Genomic DNA, 24,409 nt, shown 5'->3' with positions numbered 1-24,409 from the left:
TCGTAACTCAGATCTTGCATGTTTCAAGCAGCTGATGGCCAAGAGAAGCCAATAAGGGTCATACTTTAAGCGTCAGCATTTAAGTTTAAGTTTTTCTTAAGTCAGTTGGAGTCAGATCATTGAGACCTTTGAGACAGTGACACAGTAACAAGCAATCCTTTTGTGTTTAGACGATGTGGCCTTCAATGTCTGTGCACACGAAGATCCGATGTGGCCTCAAAATGCCTCAAATTGTGCACCTTTTTTTGCAAAAGGAAAATCATAGCAAGCATATGCTTTATCATGCAGGCAAGGTGAAAGGGTTTGCCTTCCCTTTTTAAGTTCGCTGCTCTTGAAACCTCCTGTTTTGTCTGGCGAGGGCCGCGCCAAGGTTGCAACTCCATATAAATAATAAATGATTCTCTAAACAACAGGTCTGTCTCACTCTGTCTTTTTCTCTCTTACTCTCCCCCTCACACTCATTTAGACTTCCTCTCCTTCTCCCTAGCTTCTTTACTCCACATCCCTTCCCTTCCCTCCTTTTATCAGTCTTCTCTCATCTTACCAGTTCCAGCCTTGCTTGCTGAAGGGTGAGTGTTTGTCCATCAGAGCAGTGAGCCTGAGCAGGCTCAATCTCTGCAGCATTAAAACATGCGAAGCAGGCTGGGCCTCGATGCCTGGGCTGGTGGAGGTACTTGTTAGGAAGGTCTGTTCGCTGGACCAGTGAAGCTTCCGAGCACTGAAATGTTCAAAAAAGCACACAGCAGCAGTTGGATTAGTATCCTGGTCTCTGATGATTGACTATGATTAGTGAAAAAGCATTTTTCATGGTCTGAAGAATCAATTGCTTTATCTTTTAATTCAACAAGACATAAACTTTTCTTACCAAGACGGACGATCCGTTGGCTGAACAGTCTCTGACGGTGCCTCTGAACTCTTGTCGTAGCTTTGCTGATCTGATCCGGTCTGATCTGCCTCATCTGTTTCTTTGATCTCAAGGTGGATGTCCGTCAGCGAGGAGGGCGAAGGGGAGCTGGAGGGCGAGAAGTCTGAATCTCCATATTCAGAGAGTTTTTCCGTCCATGAAGTGACCAACTGCTGCAGTCCACTGATACGTTCCATTACACTATCCAAGGCTGAAAACACATCGTCATCTGTGATGTGCAGATGATCTGGGACGTTGTCGTAAATGCTGACGCGATGATCATACGTTGCCAAAGGGCTGCAGGGGGCTTCCTGGTCTTTGGAACCACTGCTTCGACACCTTCGACCACGGTACCCATGGAAGCTCCCAGTCCTCCAGTTGACCGAGGTGTTGTCAATAGGTGAGAGGATGGTGTTGTGGCTTAAAGCCATTGGAAAAGTGCCTGGCTTATGATCATGTGGAACTTCGAAGACAGGGTTGGCTCCCAGATTGCGTTGATTTTGGAGTTCCTGATCACTGATATGAGTATCTTCCTGTTCCTGTTTCGCCTTGTTCTGGATTTCCATCCGTTTGCGGTTACTGCGGATCTTCGTGACTGGGCTAGGGGTGCTCATGGCGCTGCTGTTCTCGGAGGGACTGCTGCTGGAGTCCGAAGGCGGTGAACCAGATGCGCTACCAGCTTTATCCTGGAGTTCTGAAATGTCAAAGCAGTGAAACTGCTCTAGCTTGTCCTCACCTAGACCCTCTTGAAGTACAGGACTGCTGATGACTAGTCGGGCTTTCCCGCCATGACCATGAGGTCTTAGGGTTGATCCTCTGAGCCGAAGCTTCTCCATCTTTCGGAGGAGGCTCTGTCCTTTCTTTAGAGGGGGTTTCTCGGGAAGGCGTTCTTCACTACTGAAACTGTGAGGCTCTCCTGGGGATGGAGGCCCACTGCAAGAGCTGTCCGGGGACAGGGGCTTGTAGGTGGAGGAACATCTGGAGGAACTTCGGCTTGTCTCTTGCTCTTCTGCAGTTTTGTGGGTGGTACTGCCCCCATCGCTGTCAGCATCACTAGAGCTGTGCATGGAGAGGATTTCATGGTGTTCGCCACTGTCTGACAAAGAAGCTTCACAACTCTCTGACCTCCTGAGGCTTGGGACAGGGCTTTCCACAGACGGCAAGAAGTCCATGCCACCTGTACGAACCCAGCGCCTACTCTTGCTGTCATAGGACCACTTCGGACTGATGGCGCATGGCTCCTCGTGTTCGTCATGGTCACCCTGGATTAGAGATAGGAATGAGTTATGCAAAAGCATTATGCAATTACTGTAAAAAGTTTTCCGGGTGATCTTTTTTGTAGTTAACAGAATCTCAAAGCTTTGAGGCTCTTTGGGAAAACATTTATGGAAGGCGGTTCTGGATGTGGAACACAAAGTTTGTATAATTATGTGACAGTTTATTCTGCAGATTGCTTTTGTTTATGTAATGAGGCAGTATTCAAATAGTTCTCATAAACTCACTCGTCTTTTGAATCTGCCCAGCTCCAGCTTCATCTCCACACATTTGTTTAAGGTGCCTAATCTCCTGGACACAGAAGAAAGAACAAGCATCAAACAAGAGTTGTAGCATTGTGATATCTCCCAAAATTCCCACGTCTTATGATTACCAAAGAAGTACACTGACGTGCAAAACATTTTTGGATATTCGTAGGCATGTCTCTATATATACAGTATTCCCTTCCTTTACAGTATCAAGGAATGTTAAATGCCTACCCAAATTCATAAATGGTGCAAAAAAGTTATCTGTCACCCACTATTAGATCTTGCCTGAACTTGCCTTGCCTTGATAATTTAAGTGGCCAGTGTTCAACCTCATTCACAAGCAAGGTAACCCCTCAATACAGGTGTGTTCCCAAGCCATCCCTTTGAGTAAAACTCTTCACGACCAAGTTACGTATCTTATGACCTCTGGCACACCAATGTATACACACCAGCAGTAAAGCAGTATAGAGTGCATGCAGTTCTACTATGGTTAAGGATAAAGAAATCACCCTACCTGCAGAGAGACTCTATTGCATCGTTATCCAGGAATTCATGATCGCTCTTTACCCAGTCTATGTCGATTGGAAAGCGGCAATCTGGAAGACAAACAAGGCAATTTGAATAGCAATAAACCAGTGTTTGCTGGCGATTAGCATATTTGCGGTCGGAGCCACGATCAGTTTGTTGCGAGGCATGACTAGGAATTTTACAAATAAATATTTACCCTTGAAAAGCTGCGCGTACTGGGGGAAGCCGGCCGCTCGCAGCCAATCGCAAGCCTCCTTGGCTTCGATCTCTACAAAGAGAAACAGTGCATATAGAGTGAGTCATTTGTGGTTGCTTTGATTTTTACCAGGCAAACATGGCAGAGAATTCAGAACACTATTACCATATAATTAAATTGACTGCTTAATTAACATTGAAAGAGAAACTTTTTTGTCTTTTTTTTAATTTTATTTTCTTTCCTCCACCAGAAACCAGTCTGTTCGTCCCTCCTCGCTCATCTGTCCTCTTATTTCATTAATTTCCTGTGGATTATGTTGCGGAGGCGCTGACTAATTTGGTGCTAATTGAATGTCTTTGGCTTTCATGTGGCGGACAGAGGGAAAGCGAAGCAGCCGGGGCCCTTTGATTCCATCCTCGCCTCGTCCGTCCCTCTATTCCTCTGCCACCCATTTGCTTTCACCTTTTCAGATTCTTTCCTAACACAGTACAGCCAGGAACAGATGGTGGAAACAAATCCTTTCTTTTCGCACTGGCTGGCCAGCCATAAAACCTCCGCGTTTGGGACGGGTTCTGCCTTTCCCATAGGCAGCCACAGGGTCAAGGGAAGACAGCTGGACCGTCAGCTACACAGAGCAGATGGCTCTGATATGTAAACAGTGGGGGGATTGGCGTAGAGAAGGCGCCCGCGCTCGGCTCTGGCGTGGGCTCAGCATGTGTAGATTCACGCTGGATGTGACTGGCTTCATGTCGTTTTGCTGTGGACGTGCACGCGGGCTTTCGCCACGGCCCGCCTTTCCTGTCGTGTCACTTTGCCTGAGTGTAGTAGCCAGACTGTGTCCCAAATAATGAGGTGCTGCAGTGTGGAGATGCCTCACGCTGTGGCTGTGAATCGCTATTTGGGGGGGGATGACAGTACCCAGTGACAAATTCGGTCTGTCATCATCAAAAATTGTTTATCTGTCTGTCTCTCTTTCTCTCCCTCCGTCTGTCGGACTGAACAAAACAATGAAACACAGATATATACACTCATGTAGAAAAAAAAATCTTTATCTTTTTTAAAAATGATATAACAATTAAACCTTTAGATTAAACTAATACATTTTCAGGTGAACATTACTCAAAGGTACTGTATACAGTCCCATATTTATTATCACCTAAAATATCTAAAATAGACAAGCATTAGCTGCAGACGAGTAGATTATGGTTAGAGACCCAGAGATTTTGGAGGAGCCTGTTTTATTTAAAGTAAGAAATACCACCATATCAAGATCTACAAAGCTCTCTTCAAAAAGGAGGTTAATGATACATACGAGTGTATGTATAAACTACTTAACAAACAAAAAGTGTGCACTAATTCTTTTAAAAGTGGCATATGTTTAATATATAACAACTGCCAACATTGCCAGACTAAAGTTTAGAAATAAACACATAGACAAAGACCAGGACTTCTGGAACAATGTGCTTTGTAAAAATGAATCCAAATGGTCCAATTACTGTATGAAGTATAAAGGTAGAAATGTTATGGTTTACCTCTGCTTTACTGAAAACTGCAGAGGCTGTCAATCTCTCCATCATAGATCTGCTAATGAATTCTTTGTTGTATTGTAGGGAGCTTGAGGAAGTAGAGGTTGACCATGCAACATGACGATGACCCAAAGTGTTTCAATGAATGTACAGTAAAATGTTTTAAAAAGAAAGAAAGATAGTCAAAAGTCTGAATATTAAACCTGCTGAGATGCTGCCAGATGATGATTCATCAAATACATATTTGACATTTGAATTAATATTGAATAATATTAATATGCCTATATAAAACAAATAACTACAGTCCTATTTCTTTTCCAAATTACTGCAATATAATAAGTACTAGTGTTGGTAACTGCAATGTCTTTAAGGCAAATATAGCCATATTTTTAATGGAAATAGAAAAGTGGCTAGCATTTTTTTTGTTTTTTACAAAATATTGATTATAGCTATATAGTTGATATATAGTTATCTTTTAGGACCCTGTTTGTCCTGTTTGTTCATATTCATAAAGTTTTAAAAATCAATATTTAGTGGAATAACCCTGGTTTTTAATCACAGTTTTCATGCATCTTGGCATGTTCTCCTCCACCAGTCTTACACACTGCTTTTGGATAACTTTATGCCTTCACTCCTGGGGCAAAAATTTAAGCAGTTCAGCTTGGTGTGATGGCTTGTGATCATCCATCTTCCTCTTTTCCTCTTTTTAGAGCTGTATATACAGTATATATACACTATATACAGTACCATGCATACATTTAGCAGTAAATATATTAGTATCTATCCAAACTTAAACCAAAAATTCTAAACCCAAAAACTAGGCATTGCTACTAGTGCTGCTGCCATTGAGAACGCTTTTGCGTGAGAATTATATAAGCAGCGATGCTATCGCATAGGCCTCCTTTAATACAGACGAGCAGGGAAAGGCACTTCCTTTTCCAAATACCCCGGGCGGCCCTACAGGAAGTCATGCTTTCAGGGTTTGGATCCTGATAACAGATGTAGCGTGCGATTGGCCCCCTCCCACCCCGCAAGCCTCCGGATGCCTATGAGCGTCTGGGACGGCCTCTGCTGATGGTGGTACGTGCTGCCTAGGCTGTATGCTCTTTACATACACAAAAACCAACGCTTGATTAGTATCCGTCAGTCTGGAAGTTCGACTAGGAACCCCCCCGCCCCTGCAACCCACCTCCCAACCTCCCGTACCGCTTGCTTCTCCAGAGGCCGCATGCACTGAGGCGCTCCATGTCGGAGCCACCTAATAAAGTATTACAGTGTGTCCCCAGAGGCCGCAGCAACCACCATGAATGCCAGCCTTCGCTAAAGCAGCGCTCTAGAGTCGATTGACATGAGAAAAGCATCTGCAGGACCCCTGTGGGGCACAGAACATCTTGTTTTTGCTGACAGCTCGTGCAATTCTAACCTTGAGAGCGCCTCCGCGGAGAGTGCGTGGGTAACCTTTAGCTTTTTGAATAAGTTAGAAAGGTGTGACTTGAGAGTTACTCCAGGGAGGTTTTCATGGGACTGGAAGAGCTGGAAAAAAAAACGTGAAAAAGTGAAGTCCCCAAAAGTTGGTAGAAAGTGCCGTAACCCCAGGAACACTTGGTTTAGGTTTGCGAGGCAACCGGATTGCAATTGCCTTGCTGGAAGTTGCAGAGTCTGTCAAGCTTTCTATTATAGATCCACTACTAATTCATTATTGCATTACAGGCTGCTTGAGGAAGTGAAGGTTTGACCATGCAACATGACGATGACCCAAATTATTTCAATAAATGTACAGTGGAATGTCTTAAAAGAAAGAAATTCAAAAGTCTGAATCTTGAACCTGTTAAGGTGGTGTGTCCATATTAAAAAAATGTGGAGAGAGTTACTCTGGGAGGTTTTCATGGGACTGGAAGAGCTGAAAAAAAAAAACGTGAAAAAGTGAAGTTCCCAAAAGTTGGTAGAAAGTGCCGTAACCCATTAGAAACACTTGGTTTCGGTTTGCGAGGCAACCGGATTGCAATTGCCTTGCTAAAAGCTGCAGAGGCTGTCATGCTCCATCATAGATCCACTATGAATTCTTTATTGTTTTATAGGGTGCTTGAAGAGGTGGAGATTGGCCCTGCAACATGACAATGACCAAAATAATTTTAATTAATGTACAGTGGAATATCTTAAAAGAAAGAAAGTCAAAAGTCTGCTGAATCTTGATCATGTTATAGAGATGCTTTCAGATGATGATAATTCATTGAATAAATTATTAATTACATTGTTTTTGCAATTACTTTGTTGGTAGATGTGATTTGGTTTTGAAAAACTGAATACAGTATTCAATAAGTTGTCCTATTTTTTTCCACATCACTATAATATAATAAGTACTAGTGTTGGTAATACAATACAGGGACTGCAATGCAATGTCTTTAAAACAAATATATACATTTTTAATGGAGATAAAACTATTTTTGAAGACTATCTTTCTTATGGGACCCTGAATGTTCTCATAACCATTCCAAACCAGTCTGATTCATTATGTTTATATTTTTATGATTAATTTATGCAAAACTTTAATCCATAAATGTTCCTTCTTAGCACTTTTTTGGCATGTTTTACATCATTCAGCTTCACAATCTTCAAATTGTCCAGGTCCTGTAATACTCTTCGGAAGGAAGATAAAGGTTGCCATGAACAATCAATGACTAAACATTTCTGATACAAGCTCTGTACTCTTGCTCATATGTATTGGGCACTGTAGAGTTGTAGAGGTTCCTAATGGTGCACTTCAATTATCCATTCAATGCAGATTATTCTTTTTTCTTGTTATTGCAGATATTTCAGTAGGGTTTCTAGTGTTGGTAGTGTTTCTAATAGCATCCCACGCATTTTTAATCATTTTTAATCAGGGATACTGTAGATCTGGCAACACGTCTTTAATATAAACCCTTGACACAGCTGCAGTATGTGGGTGAGCATTGTCCTGTTGGAAAAGCGCATTCAGAACAGGTAGGGCCACGGCTTGAAGAAACTCTTTAAAATAAAATAATGTTTGGCTCTTAAAATGCTGGTAATAAAGACCAAAAGTGATCTGGCACTGTAAAAAAAAAATTAATTGCACCTATGGCATTTAAAACTGCACTCTATGGCAGCCTATTGTTGCTTCAGTTAGCAAAGAAAAGCTGAGTATCAAGTAATTTTTGACTAAAATTGGTTCCTACTGAATTGACTGCCACGTATCTGAAACCAAAGAGATTCATGCTTCAAATTTTCAGTCAGTTCATGTAATTGCCCATCATTTTTTTTCTGGGAACAACTGAAATCTTGCTGGTCGCTGTCGTGTGCTTATAGAACAAGAATATTAGTCACTGCATCATCATCATAATAAGGATGTAAAAACAGCCTAATTACAGAGACGGCTCATTGGCTTCTTAACCATCCCTCGAATTCGACATGGCGCAGATAGTGTTTTAGAGTTTTTGAGTAGTGTAAATACACAGGATTGTCCACAGCTTTGAGGCCAGCTGTTCTTTCTCTTACTCTACCACATGTAACGTTTCATTACTGACAGGTTTGATTTGGGTGCACACAGTCTTTCTCTGCTCTTGATGAGTCTAGAAAGGTAGAGAAGCATTGGGTCATATATATATATATATATATATATATATATATATATATATATATATATATATATATATATATATATATATATATATAATTACTCACAGACTCTTTTGTTACCTCTGGTTGCTAACAACATTCAGGGGCCACTAAACAGAGCAGCTCTGGTTCTTATTGTAAATTGGCCCACAGTCTCATTTTAGCATGTCATTACAATTACTTACTTACTTACAATGACCAGATATACTTATATATGTCATATTTCAGCATATGTAGGAAAGACTTTATATATATTTATACATCTACACATGTTAGAACTGTAGATGTATTCACATATTGTTCGGAGATCCAGATGGTTGATTGTATTATATATGCAATATGCCAAGTCTAAATTACTCCATCATTAGTGTGCAGTCAAATCAAATTAAGTTACAACAGATATAATATATAGTGTCGTAGTGGTCAAATTTCAGCATATGTGGTATATATATATATATAACATTATTGTATTGTATTTCTTCATTTATTAAATAAGTTCCAGATGTTTAATTGTATTACACATGAAATACAGTACGCCAAGTTCAACAAGCACAGAATGTCCAAATTGATCCATCATTTAGCCGTCAAATCAGATGAATTCATAACCTACAGTATATACAGCTCTGGAAAAAAATAAGAGACCACTTCAGTTTCTGAATCAGTTTCTCTGATTTTGCTATTTATAGTTATATGTTTGTGTAAAATGAACATTGTTGTTTTATTCTATAAACTACAAACAATATTTCTCCCAAATCCCAAATAAAAATATTGTCATTTAGAGCATTTATTTGAAGAAAATGAGAGATGGCTGAAATAACAAAAAAGATGCAGAGCTTTTAGACCTCAAATAATGCAAAGAAAACAAGTTCATATTCATGAAGATTTAAGGGTTTTTAATCACAGTTTTAATGCATTCTGGCATGTTCTCCTCCACCAGTCTTACACACTGCTTTTGGGCAACTTTATGCTTTACACTCCTGATGCAAAAAATCAAGCAGTTCAGCTTTTAAGTAAGTTCCAGATCATTGATTGCTCTGTATCATTTAAGAAATATTTACTGAATATCCAAATCAAAGTCTTATTTAATGTGCACTACTGTCACTAACAGACATATAAAAAATAAAATAAAAATCATAGGCACTTAGAATCAAATTAAACTCAGGACCCGCCAAGTTCTACAATTCTAATTACAGAATGTTAAAATGACCCATAATGCAATATTCACATTACTTTTATCAGTAATGATCAGTCAAATCAGATAATTACTATCACAATGGTAATATTTAAGGTTATGTAGTAAACAGTGTATACACTGTTTATAAGCACATCTATACATACTGTACTATAGTGTACATGTCTTCTCAAACTGAGTGAGTTTTAGATGGTTGAATGTCTTGTATATGAAATATATACTGAATATTCAAATTAAAATCTATTTTTAGTCACTGATATATTTTCATGTGTGTTTTTTGACAAAAGAATTAATTATTCTCAAGATCTGCCATATTTGTTTATCAGTAATTTACAGTCAAATCAGATTAGGTCATACCATATATATAATATCAAATAATATCATAATGACCATACTTCCCATATTTTAGCATATGTAGTAAACAGTTTATGTGTTCTACATGAATTAAATACATACAGACTCTATTCTGACAGACACTTTTTCATGCATGTTTTGACAAAAGCCATTAAACTAAAATCAAATTATACTCAATATCTGTTGATTTCAACAAAAAACAAATTGTCCAAATATCTCAGAGATATTCAGATCTGTTTTATCAGTCAAATCAGATTCAGTTAAATATAGATATACAGTATCATAATGGCCATATTTCAGCATATGTAATAAACAGCTTATATCTGTAAAACTCTACTTATCTCTCTGCTCTACTTATACTGTTTTCTCAAATTGAGTTTGAGTTTCAGGAAACATCATTGTTTTATATCTAAATATCTACATACTAAATTAAAGATATATTGTCTCACTGACGTACAGAATTTTGTGCATTTTTCTTGACAATAAAAGCAATGAAACCATAAAAAATTACACTGAAGATCTGCCAAGTTCCACAAGAACAGAACATCTGAAAGATCTAGCTAACATATATTCATATGTATCCCATGTAACTTAGTTAAAGTCTATCTATTTAATTTAATTTAATGTTAAAGATACACTTTCTCACTGACAGACAAATTATCATGATTATTTTTTTGATAAAAGCCATACAACTAAAATCAAATCACACTGAAGATCTGCCAACTTCAACAAGAACAGAATGTCCAAACAGCTCTAAATTATCAACATCTATTTTATTATTTTATTAGTAAAGTGCAGTTAAATCTGATATATATATATTATCATATCGGTCATATAATGGTCATATATCAGCATCTGTAGTGAACAATTTATATCTGTAAAACTTTACATGCTATACTTCTGCTGTTTAATCAAACTGAGTTATATGTAAAATATCTACATACTAAGTTCAAAATTTAACACTTTCTGACACACTTTTTTTTGACAAAAACCATAAAACTAAAACCAAATTACACTGAAGATCTGCCAAGTTCAACAAGAACAGAACATCTAAATAGCTCAAAGATATTATAAAGATATAATAAACATATAATAAAGATCAGTAAACAATATCAGTAAATTGCAGTCAAATCAGATCCAGTTAAATCAGTTAGATGTACAGTATTATAAAGGTCATATTTCAGCATATGCAGAGAACAGTTCATATCTGTAAAACTATCTAAATGCTCTACTTATACTGTTTTCTTAAATTCATATCTAATATGTAAATACTAAGTTTTCTCACTGACAGACGAATTCTCATGCTTTTTTTATTTTTACAAAAGCCATAAAACTAAAACCAAATTACAATGAAGATCTGCCAACTTCAACAAGAACAGAATGTCCAAACTGCTGCAAGATGTTCACGTTTTGTTAATTCACAAAAGCTCACGTTTACACCTCTAATTAAGGAACATTTTGATCTAATTAAATTAGCCATTAAGTTCTTGCACCTGCTTCAGTGATCCAATCTGAACCAGGGAATTGTTCTAACACTTGCACGTTTTCCCCTTAACCCCCCCATCCCACTCCCCCCCCCCCTTCTCCAAATCTACCCTTGGTTGGTTGGTTGGTTGGTTGGTTGGTTGGTTGTTGGATGCCAAATATGTCACTGTCCTTAAACAATGAATGCACAGCCTAGAGGCTATTTAAAATTGTACTATCATTATATAAAACACATAAATAATGAGTGCTGAGTTTGTCTGATTTGGATCCAACTGAAACAGTAATATAATACATACTAGTGAAGTCATTTTTGCATTTTTGTACTACAAATTACAGAAGTTTAAAAATACTTAAGAAAGACTTTCATCTCTGAGAAAATGCATTTTACAGTAACAGTCAAAAGTTTGGATACACCTTAATTCCAGTACTTTTCCAGTAATTTTCCTTATTTTTAATTGATCTGCATTGCAGATTAATCCTAAAGTCATCCAAATATGAAGAAAACATATGGAATTATTTTGAAAACAAAAATAGTATTAACCCTCCTGTTATGTTCTGGGTCAAACTGACCCATTTTAAATTTGAAGATCTTGGAAAAATAGTTAAAACATATATTTTTTCCTGTATGAAATTTCTGCTGCTTGCCTTAATTAGTGTAATCAACATATACAAATTGTTCATCTCACATATATGCAACCACTGCAACCCCATATTTGCAAAAAAAAAAAAATAATAATTGCACTGGTATGTATATATTTTGGTATTATGTAAAACTATTGTGTTTTATATGTTGGTCTTTCAATAGTAAAAAAAGTAGTGAAACATTAAAAAAAAGGTTTAAACATGTATATTTTTTTTAAGCGGTCCTAATTGAACCATTTCCTGTTAGAGGTAAGTGAAACACCATTTCACTAAATATTGATAGAATAATTCGTAATGGAGTTAGTAATGAAATATCTGGATCCAACTGAAACAGGGTAAAGGTAGAAAAAGTAGAACTTACTTGTAAGCAGCATTGTAGTTCAGCGTTTGTTGGAATTCAAGCTAAAATGTATTGCCAGTTACACGTTACAGATAAGATAAAATGATGATAATTACTTCCAAACATGATAAAAGTTATTAATCATAAGCACCAGCTACAATAAAATGTCACTGGTTCTATTTAGATTTACAGAGCTAGTCTCATACAGACTGGTCCCCATAATGAAATCAGCCAGAAGGCATTCCTCTTTGCTCTGACTGGACCATACCAAGCGCTCTGAACTTTGAGAGGGTGGTTCCCACAGTGCGTCAGACAAAAAGACCAGCGTGAGATTTGTGTTCAAAGTGCCTGGAAGTATTTCAGGAACTCAACTGAGCAACTGCCAAGTTTTATCTCGCCCTTCATGTAGTTAAAGCTTCAAATGGTCAGTAGCTGTGGGATGCGTCACTCCTGGCATGTGTGCAGCGTGGAAAATAATATGTTACATTTTTGTATCCATTTTTTTTTTCTTTTGCAACTGAGAGAGAACTTTAAAAACTACCAGACTTTCATCTACAACTCTGGAAAAAAAGAAGAGACCACTTAAAAATGATGAATTTCTTTCATTTTACCAAATTGAAAACCTCTGAAATATAACCAAGAGGAAGATGGAAGATCACAAGCCATCAAACCAAACTGAACTGCTTGACTTTTTGCACCAGGAGTGAAAGCATAAAGTTATCCAAAAGCAGTGTGTAAGACTGGTGGAGGAGAACATGCCAAGATGCATAAAAAACTGTGATTAGAAAAAAACAGGGTTATTCCACCAAATATTGATTTCTGAACTCTTAAAACTTTATGAATATGACCTTGTTTTCTTTGCATTATTTGAGGTCTAAAAGTTCTGCATCTTTTTTGTTATTTCAGACATTTCTCAGTCATTTTCTGCAAATAAATGCTCTAAATTAAAACAATTTTGTTGGAATTTGAAAGAAATGTAGTCCGTAGTTTAAAGAATAAAACAACAATGTTAATTTTATTTAAACATATACCTATAAATAGCAAAATCAGAGAAACTAATTAGAAACTGTTCAGAGCTGTATATTAATAAAGAACAATTATATTTAATAATTCAACACATAATAGTGAAGTCATTTTTGTATGTTTGTACTACAAATTACAGACGTTTAAAATGACTTTAGCTAAACTTTTATCTCAGAGAAAATGCACTATACAGTACCAGTCACAAGTTTGAACACGCCTTAATTTCAGTCGTTTTTTCTTATTTTCAAATGATCTGCATTGTAGATTAATACTAAAGTCAAAACATATGGAATTATTATTATCATAAGCTAAAAAAGTTCATAAGTTAAACAAACCAGAATATGTTTTAGATTTTAGATTCTTTAAAGCAGCACCACTTGCTTAGATAGAGACAGATTTGCACATCTTGTCTGGATTTTATCAGTCGGCTTTTATGAGGTAGAGTCACCTAGAATGATCAGCTTTCAGTTAACAGCTGTGCTGAACTTGTCAAGAGTAAATTACAGGAATTTCTTACCTCTTAATGTGTTTGAGCGCATCAGTTGTGAAGTTGTGAAGCGGTAGAGTTACAGGTATACAGTGATTAGTTTTATTTGAGCAATGCTCTAATCCATATTATGGTAGTACTCAACTAATTAAAGAACAAAAATACTTTACGAAATTAAGCTCAGTCAATATGTTTAAGAATGTATCCTTAAGTGCAGTCATAAAGATAATCAAAAAAGTTTATGATGAAACTGGCTCTCATCAGGAACTGCCCCAGAAAAGTAAGACCAATAGTTACCTCTGTTTCATAGGATACGTTCATCAGTTCATCAAAGTAACCAGCCTCAAAAAAACGTTAAAAGTTAAAAAGTTAACAGCTCCCCAGATAAGAACATCTTATTCGTATTTTGATTTGTTTTTAACACTTTTTAGTTACTACATGACCCCTTATGTGTTCCTTCATAGTCTGGATAAGTTCAATATTCATTTACAACATAAAAATTAGGCTCAGCTTCGCTCTGGAAGTGATTTAATGCCATCTTACACTTGCTATGTCGAACACTACTGGTACCATGGCCTGTTTTCACTATGCACAGACTGAGAAGTCTGAGAATACTTTGTTTAAGAGCTAAAATCCAGCTCTTCTTATTGGATTTCTTAATCAGATTTCTAGATGTTACACCAATCAGAAGAAACCAGAGAATTCTACTCTTAGACTACTCAAATAATGGTACCACTGTAAAATAAGACTTTCTTTATAAAGGGTTTATAAATGGTTTACAATTAGTTTATTAATGGTTACTAATTCATTATTATTATTAGTTGTTAATAAATAAGAATGATTAATAATCATTAATAATCAGTTATAACACATCATTAGAAAGGGAAAGAATATAGATGGCTGTGGGTTCACTATTTGCCAAATAACAGGTCATTGTTGCCCTTTCTACTTATGTGTTATAACTGATTATTAATGATTTTTAAGGCATTTACAACCTAATTAGTAACCATTAATAAAGTAACCATTTATAAACCCTTTATAAAGGTAGTCTTATTTTAAAGTGGTACCCAAATAATTAATATAAAAACAATCAGATAGCTACAAAAATCCAGTTATATCTGGATTAACAGAAAGTGCATGTAAATAAACCAACCACAGCTCTAAGAAGCTAATTCAGGTCTGAGGTTCCTGTGGTAAAAGTTTTACAGGAGCTTCGATTTCTCGTTGTGAAGCCAAAAATAGCCTCCTCTCCTGTGCTGTCTCTCCAGTGCTTCCTCTGTGTGTGTGTGTGTGTGGGGGGGGGGGGGGGGGGGTTAGAGGACAACAATGAATGACTAACCAGTGTGACATGTACTGCCAGACTCTTACAAACAATGGTTTCTAAGTGGCACTTGGCTTAGACGCACAGTTGATGGAAAAAGCTTTTCACTGAAAAGGAATCAAACCTTATTTGGAGGCTCTTGAAACTTTTAAGAGGCTTTTCAGACCCATTTCATTAATAAAATTGAATCTGTCGCCTATTCTTAAAGGAACCAAATGGAGTTCTTTAATAGGATTGCAGTAAAAACACTTTTTGGCACTTTTATTTTTAAGAGTTTAGAGTGAATTATATCAAATCGAAGCATCATAACCTCAAAATAATAAAAGTAAATATAGTTTAGGACAAGTGTACATGGTGTTCCATTGGTAAAAGTGCACCACAGTAGCCACAATGTCTACTAAGAAGCAAATGTACCAGAAATTTAAGAGATTTCAGATTCCAATATTTATTAATTAAGAGACAAATAAGGAGTTAAAGTATTAGAAAATTGAGAGACTTCAGAGTTAGCCAAAGTCCAGATTCCAATATTTATTTGTTAATCAGTAATAATTTAAGGCATTTGAGAGATTTTAGAGTCTGGTCATGTCTAGCATTGGCGTGGGAACCCAAAAGGTGCCGCAGAAAAACCAGAAATTGTTTTAAAATAAACTTTTATTTTCTAAGCTCGCCAAAATCTACACCCCCGCCATGAAAAGCACCCCCTCTCTGGAGAGTGTTTCTAATAAAAGTTAGCTAAAGCAATTCTCTTCACTTTTATCAAGAAGACGGTGCATATGCGCTGCAGAGAGGGGGTACTTTTCATGGCGGGGGCGCAGATTTCTGAATTCAGCACCCCTGCCAGGAAAAGCACCCCCTCTCGGAAGAGGCTGTACGTGACATTTCTTTTTCCTTATTTGTTACAAGTACAAGTCCTTACTTTTGATGTCTAGATTCTAAAATGTATTAATTAAGAGTAAAAAAGGAGTGGACATGTTAGACATTTGAGAGATTTCTTTCTCAGACCAAGTAGAGATTAAAATATGCCTTAGTTAATAAGCAACTTTCTAAAATAAGACTAGACATAGATTATAACCACAAATAAAAGAATCAAACCTTATTTGGAGGTTCTTAAAAGTTTTAAGAGGCTTTTCAGACCCATTTTATTAATGAAAATTTATCTGTTGCCTATTCTTAAAAGAGACAAACAGAGTCCTTTACTGGGATTGCAGTAAAACACATTTTGGCGCCTTTATTTTGAAGAGTTCAGAGTGAATTATATCAAAAAAAGCATCATCCCCTCAAACTAATAATAGTACATATAGTTAAGGGCATGTGTACATGGTGTTCAGAGTCAGCCATAGTCCATATTTCAATATGTATTTGTTAATCAGTGAACAATTAAGACGTGAGATATTTTAGAATCTGATGGTGTCTAGATTCCAACATTTACTAATTTAGAGTGAAATAAGGAGTGGATATGTTAAACATTTGAGAGATTTTAGAGTCTGATAATGTCTAGATTCCAATATGTATAAATTGTGAGTAAAATAAGTGGTTGATATGTTAGACATTCAAGAGATTTCTGTGTCAGACCAGTTACAGATCCAAATATGTCTTAATAAAGAAGTGCAACCTTCTAAAATAAGACTAGACATAGACTATAACCACAAATAAAAGAATCAAACCTTATTTGTAGGTTCTTGAAAGTTTTAAGAGGCTATTCAGACTCATTTCATTAACAAAATGGATCTGTTGTCTATTCTTAAATGATCCAATTGGAGTTCTTTAATAGAATTGCAAATTGTAAATATAGTTCAAGACAAGTGTACATGGTGTTCCATTGGTGAAAGGGCACCACATTAGCCACAATGTCCATTTCCTTAGAAACTTTATATGCTTGCTGAAACATTAAATCTGTGGTTTCATCACAAGAGGTTTTATCACCTCTTATTTAATAAAATAGCTATTTGTCCACTGCCACACACCATAATTACACTTTAAGCGTGTGTTTCCACGGAGAGCCATGTAAACACAACAGCGAGTGGAAATGGAGGAGCTACTGAACGCGATGTCACGTGGTAAAAACGTGGTAAAAACTCACTGGTTCTCCTGTTTTTTCAGTTGCAGTCTGGACGCAAGAGTTTTATCACTGAGTAGAAATGTAAAAAAAACTCAGAAACTAATCTCGTCCGGATAGGGCTATAGACCACTAACCACAAAAAAAAAAGAATCAAATCTTGTTTGGAGGTTCTTGAAACTTTTAAGAGGCTTTTCAGACCCAGTAAAACCCGTTTTGGCGCCTTTATTTTAAAGAGTTTGTGAATTATACCAAATAAGCATCATAATCTCAAAATAATAATAGTAAATATATTTCAAGACAAGTGTACATGGTGTTCCATTGGTGCACCACAGTAGCCACAATGTCCATTTCCTTAGAAACTTTATATGCTCTCTGAAACATTAATTCTGGGGTTTCATCACCTCTTATTTAATAAAATAGCTATTTGTCCAGTGCCACACACAATAATAACACTTTGGGCATGCATTTCCAAGGAGATCCATGTAAACACACCAGCGAGTGGAAATTAAGGAGCTACTGAATGTGATGTCACGTGGTAAAAACATGGTAAAAACTCACTGGTTCTCCTGTTTTTTCAGTTGCAGTCTGGATGCAAGAGTTTTATCACTGAGTAGAAGTGAGAAAAACTGAGAAACTAATCCCATCCGGATAGGGCTACAGACTACCAACCACCAAAGTAAAAAAAATTAAAAATCAAACCTTGTTTGGAGGTTCTTAAAACTTTTAAGAGGCTTTTCAGACCCATTTCATCAATCCTAAAGTAATCGTAAAAACACTTTTTGGCACTTTTAATATTTGAGTTCAGAGTGATTTATATCAGATAAGCATCATACCCTCAGAATAATAATAGTAAATATAGTTTAGGACAAGTGTACATGATATTCCATTGGTGAAAGTGCACCACAGTAGCCACAATGTCTATTTCCTCAGAAACTTTATATGCTTGCTGAAACATTAATTTCGTGGCTGAAGGCATTGATGGTTCTAGTGGAAATTTCCATCCACATGAGTTTGGTCTAAATAACTTCTTCTAAGTGTACTTACTCAGAGACAAGGCACATATATAGCCCACTCACAGAGCTAGAGAGCTAATGACCACCCTTAAACTACGGAGAAGCCCATCACTGCTAATAGTCTAAGGCTTCATTAGGATGGAGTCCCATTAGCATTAATGGCTCTCTTAGGTGTTTGATTGCATCCTCTCGAAAGTCTGAAGTTTTCCACCATTTTTTGTGTTTGGCTCAAAAAGGAGAGAGAATAAAACTGGTGAAAAAGAGGAAGAGGATGAAGCTGTGGGTTGGGGTGGGAGGAGGGTGCACTTGTTCTGTTTTTCCTCAATCCGTTTATGGGCCTTGAAAGGATTTCTTAAGAGATACTTTCCAACGTTGTCATATAACTTGACCTGACACGTCTCAGAGCAGGCCAGAGATTGATGCAGACCTTCAGCTCCAGCAACTGCCAACTCAGCACTTAAAGTGTCTGGCTGACGTCTGATGGCAGATGAAATTTGTTCTTCTGGCAATAATAGATGATTAGCTTGGGACTGACATGTCAGTTAACTGCCTGCAAAGTTTCCTAGCGTGAAGTTTCCACTGCAACGGTCAGAAGGATAGATAAAAAAGCATGGATGTATAGAAAAGGTAAAAGAAGGGTCAATAGAAGGTCTTAAACTTAAAATAGTTTCTTTCTACCATTTCTCCAAAAGTAAGCCAATCATTCATATTCATTAGGGAAAGGTGGACCATGGTAATAAAATGCATCTTTGGTAGAACAAATCTTTCTTTTTTGATTTAAGAGATCTTAAATCAAAGCCAAATACATAATATACTGTACTTCACCATTAGGAAGTCATAGTTTAAGCCGTCCATTAGAAGTATGGTATCTACACTATTAAAGAATAAAGATGCTATAAAGGGTTCTTGAGGCGATGCCAAAGAGAGAGAGAGAGAGAAACTGTAAGTGTGTAAGTGTTACAAACTTCCAAGTTTGTAAAAAACAAATCGATGTAATTTTTTGATTAATTTAAAGGTTCTTTAGACAAACATCCCCTTTAAATATGGTTCTTTTATGGAAATCACCAGAAGAACCCTTTCTAGACATATATAGATATTAATCCCATCTTAAGCCCTATCTGTACGGGATTACTTTCTCAGGGGGACGTCTGTGAAAAATATTTCACACTTCTACTCAGTGATAAAACTCTTGCATCTGGATTGCAATTTGAAAAACAGGAGGACCAGTGAGTTTTTTTGGACTTTCTCGGTCACATGACATCACGTTCAGTAGCTCCTCCATTTCCACTCGATGTTGTGTTTACATGGATCTCTGTGGAAACACACACACCCAAAATGTAATTACGGTGTGTGGGAGTGGACAAATAGCTCTTTTATTAAACGTGAGGTGACGTAACTCATAGAAATTTTTCTCAGAGAAAAACTTCTGAGAATGACATGGTGGTTCTGGATGGGAATAAAATCACAGACGACCCCTCCATAAAAGAGAAAATTACCCCAAGACCCCTTTGAGAAAATAATCCCATCTGAATAGGGGTTTTGTTGTCTGTCTTCAATATATGAATATTCTCCCATTTTTTACTTTTTTTCTTTTTCAAATGAAAACACCTGTTTTATAACTTGGTACATATACTTGATACTGACCCTTTTAACAGACACTTTAAAAATGTCCACTGTCAGATATACAAATTTGATAGAATTATACAGATAACACTGAATGTTACCTTGTACAGTTCTGATTCTGCTGAAAAGATGAATAAACTGAGCAGTAAATTTATTTGATATTTGAGCGAGTTCCTGGTCAGACATCGTCCACATTCTATATTTGTTCATTAAAGGTGCTTCTTTCAGAAGCGGAACTGAGAGATCATGTTCAGAATCCAACTTTGGTAAAGTTAGGGTAAATGTAATTTGCATATATCTATTTCTTGGTGAGGCATGATTTTATCAAGATTCCAATATTTGTTTTTTCAGACAAATCTAATATTTGTTCATTAAAAGTGGATCAATTTGTGAATATATTAGTAATTTTAGAGTGTTTCTTGTCAGATCGGGTCCATTCAGGCCATGTTCAGATTCCAGTCTTTGTTAATTGAGGTAGAAAATAAACATTGTGTTAGAAATCAGAGAGATTTTCACCTCAGACACGTGTCCAAGATTTAATTTCTGTTAATTAAGAGTGGACTACATTTGTGAATATTAGAAATGTGCATGAGTTCCTGGTAAGAACATGTCCATATTCCAAAAGTATTAATAAAGGGAGTTTTTTTGTGAATAATCAATGAGTTGAGAGATATCAAAGTCAGGTCATGTTTGGATTCCAATATTTGTTCACTGAGGGGGAAAGTTTGAGGGGGAAAATTTCAAATAAAGAAATTCACACCATTTATCAATATATTGATTTTTTTAAAAATAAGTCTTAGTAAGATCTTAGTGACACAATGCCCAGATTCCAATACTTAGTAATTATAAGAAGGAATTAAGTTGCAAATGTACCAGAAATTTTAGCGATTTTTAGAATTTGACAAAGTCCAGATTCCAATATTTAATAATTAAGGGTAAAATAAGGAGAAAATTTATTTTAAATTTGAGAGGCTTCAAAGACAGCCAAAGTCTAGATTTCAATATTTATTTGTTAAAGTAAATATTTTAGAAATTTGAGAGATCTTGATCTCTAATGTCTGGATTCCAATATGTTCTAATGAAAAAGGAGTGGATATTTTAAACATTTTAGGGATTTTAAAGTTTGATAATGTCAAAATTCCAATATTGATTAATTATAAGTGAAATAAGAAGTAGATATGTTAGACCTTTGAGAGATTTCAGAGTCTGATAATGTCTAGATTCCAATATTTATTAATTAGTAATGAAAAAAATAAGTGAATATTTTAAACATTTGTGAAATTTCATAGTCTGATAATGCCTAGATTCCAATATTTAAATATATAAAAAATTTTGTCAGACCAAGTACATATTCAAATATGTCTTAATTAAGGAGTATAACCTTCTGAAATAAGACTAGACATAGACTACTAACTACATCATTTCCAGCCTAGTAAACCACACAGCTCTTCCATATCTCACTCTGTCCCACCCTTTCTTTTCAGAAAACCTTTTTTTACTTTGGAAATCAGACCAAAGACACTTTAAAGACATATTATCTGACATGCCCCATAGTAAAACAACCCTCAATCACTGACTTTCACTGACGTTTTTACCCTACAAAAAATAAAAATGCTATATCTCCTTTTATCTTCTTAGTAAAATAACATATTATGGGTCAAATTTGTTCTTACAAAGAAGTTGAAACATCTGAAGGGTCCATAATCTACAGCTGAAGTGGAGAAACAGCCCTTATAGAAGCTAAAGGAGAGATGTTAAATTGCAGTGCCAGTGCTTTAGACAGGATCATTTTAAAAGTAGAAATTTTGCTGTAGTGCAGTGCTGTCTGTAGCGCTGTGGTGATTGAGTATATAAGGTTGAACATATATATAACAGCATATCATGAGTTTAGAGAGATTCTGTGTTCCTGTCTGTCTGTAATAAGTCCTGAAAATGTGGTGAGAGAGAGAGAAATCTGTTGCCTAAGGATCAAGACTTTTTCTATACAGGAAAAAGTTAGGAGACGACTTCAGTTTCTCTGATTTTGCTACATGTTACATGTTCGAGTAAAATGAACATTGTTGTTTAATTCTATAAACTACAGACAACATTTCTCCCACATTCCAAAAACAAGTCATTTTAGAGCAAATATTTGCAAAAAATGAGAAATGACTGAAATAACAAAAATAAATAAATAAATAAAAAATGCAGAGCTTTCAGACCTCAAATAATGCAAAGAAAACAAGTTCATATTCATAAAGTTTGTTGGAATAACCTAGGATTTAATTCCAGTTTTCGTGCATGTTGGCATGTTCTCCTCCACCAGTCTTACACACTGCTTTTGGATAACTTTATACCACTCCTGGTGCAAAAATTCAAGGAGTTCAGGTTTGTTTGATGGCTTGGTTGTAAAAACAGTGTTGACCCCTTCATGATTTTAATTCTTTTGCATGTTTGTCACCCTTAAGTGTTTCAGATCCTCAAGCAAATTGAAATATTAATCAAAGGCAACACAAATAAACACAAAATGTTTAGTTATAATGCTCTTGTTTTGAAATGCGGTGTTACTTTACGTCAGATATTATGGGACACACACCTTCCAAAAAAAAAAAAAAAAATTATCTCATAAGTTCTAATCAGTATTTTTTTTTTAAGTCTTGAGCATTATCAAGATGCTTTCTGTCAAAATATATATATAAAGTTATCCAAAAGCAGTGTGTAAGACTGGTGGAGGAGAACATGCCAAGATGCACGAAAACTGTGACTAAAAACCAGGGTTATTCCACCAAATATGGATTTCTGAACCCTTAACACTTTATGAATATGAACTTGTTTTCTTTGCATTATTTTAGGTCTGAAAGCTCCGCATTCTTTTTGGTAATTCAGTAATTTTTCATTTTCTGCAAATAAATGCTCTAAATGAAATATTTTTATTTGGAATTTGGGAGAAATGATGTCTGTAGTTTATAGAATAAAACCACAATGTTAATTTTACTCAAAAATATAAATATAAATAGCAAAATCAGAGAAACTGATTCAGAAACTCTGTTAAGTGGTCTGTTAATTTTTTTCAGAGCTTTATACATACAAATGCACACACAGAAATACATACAGATGCACATCTTATTAAACTTTAATGACATATGTGCATAGAATATTTAAGTTGTATTGCATTATAACACAATTTTAGTCGATTGTGCTAAGCTGATCATTTAGTTAATAATCTAAAAACATGTCAATCATAAACTTTTAATATATAATATATTTCATAATATGCTTTAATTCGTGTAAGCAAAGACGTGCAGAGATCTGTTTACGATCTGATCTGTGACCTTTAACCCAAACATGAAGATCCTCAAAACAAAGCAAAACTAAACAATGAACTTTTAGAAGATGAGGGATGAACTCCTTTTAACCCCTTGATTTTGGACGAAACATTTCATAAGAAGACCAACACAAAAACATTGTTTCCACAAATGACTAATAGCAAAAAGCTGCCCAACACAATAAAAAATATCTACACCACAGCAAATCCCTGCTGTTTTAAATCTCTTGCTGCTAGAAGTGGCTGGAAGTTTGAGACCAGAAAGGCAGCAACAGAGGAAGCAGCGCTGGGAGGAGTGCAGTGTGTCCTACGGCCAAATGACTTCACACATGATAAGGGTGGGACGTGCTGGAGGAAACGATGGAGCCGGCGCTGCTCTCATGGTTTCCGTTAACTCTGCACATTCGAGTGCGTCCTGAGCTTGTCCTGTCTCTCTGGGCTAGACAATGACATGTTTAACCCTTAGGATGGCAAGCAATGCTATCATCACCACAAACCAAACATTTTTTAAATTTTTAACCAATAGGCATGTCTTTGGTATCTGTGAGGAAATTGGGTCACCAATCATTGGCACTGTATGTTGTTGATTACACCAATGAAATGCTGCAGTCATGTTGTATCTCCAGAAATGGCTCCAAAAAACTTTAGAGAAGAAGAAAAAGGTTTGCTTTCACAACGTCAATTTTATAGGACCTAAAACTGAACCTTGTGGGACACTTTTAGCACATTTAGCAAAAGGGAGAAATTATTGATATATATATATATATATATATATATATATATATATATATATATATATATATATATATATATATATATGTTTTTTCATTGCAAAGGGTTCAAAGTATAGGTTCCTTAAGAGGAACCTTTAGGGATAAAGGGAGGACCCCTTTATGGTGCTTTGAGGAACCTTCAAGCTTAAGCTTAAGCTGCTTCAAGGAACATTTTCTTCTAAACATTTTCTTGAATGTTCCTCAAGAAAAGAAGTACCTACTGGAAAAGTAGCTTCAAATTGAATAAACTCTTAAATAAAAGTTCCTTATGGAACGTTGCTGTCTAGTAAGAACCATGTATGTATCTCCAAAACAGCAACTTTTAAGGAGAGAGATAAAACCTTATGAACGTAAAATATGCCATTTTGGAGAATTTCGATTGGTCCATTCATCAATAATTTTTGAAAGAGTGTAAGAAACAATTTGAGTGTTTGATTTATGTAGTGAACTAAATAGGGGTGTGACGAGATCTCGGAGGGCGCG

The 24,409-nt window shown here is 36.1% G+C and overlaps 1 protein-coding gene across 3 annotated transcripts in view; it reads right to left on the bottom strand.

The window, feature by feature from the left end:
• si:dkeyp-23e4.3 (rho GTPase-activating protein 7) overlaps positions 1-24,409 on the bottom strand; it is a 125,268-nt gene that overhangs the window by 18,641 nt on the left and 82,218 nt on the right. For 2 of the 3 annotated variants that reach the window (XR_007424978.1, XM_007231705.3), the window contains exons 2-6: positions 3,152-3,223; positions 2,942-3,023; positions 2,407-2,470; positions 866-2,166; positions 545-718 (exon numbers count right to left, since the gene is read on the bottom strand). Coding sequence is in view for 2 of the 3 variants with exons in the window: in XM_007231705.3 (XP_007231767.3) it covers positions 545-718; positions 866-2,166; positions 2,407-2,470; positions 2,942-3,023; positions 3,152-3,223 (1,693 nt within the window). In the remaining variant the exon portion in view is untranslated. Of the gene's footprint in view, positions 1-544; positions 719-865; positions 2,167-2,406; positions 2,471-2,941; positions 3,024-3,151; positions 3,224-12,344; positions 12,598-24,409 lie in introns of those variants that run through there. The other variant, XM_007231706.4, reaches the window with a different exon arrangement.

The sequence above is a fragment of the Astyanax mexicanus genome, chromosome 17, assembly GCF_023375975.1.
Source record: "Astyanax mexicanus isolate ESR-SI-001 chromosome 17, AstMex3_surface, whole genome shotgun sequence".
Lineage (NCBI taxonomy): Eukaryota > Metazoa > Chordata > Actinopteri > Characiformes > Acestrorhamphidae > Astyanax > Astyanax mexicanus.
The sequence above is the reverse complement of the archived record's forward strand: the minus strand, read 5'-3'. Positions and strand labels throughout refer to the sequence as shown.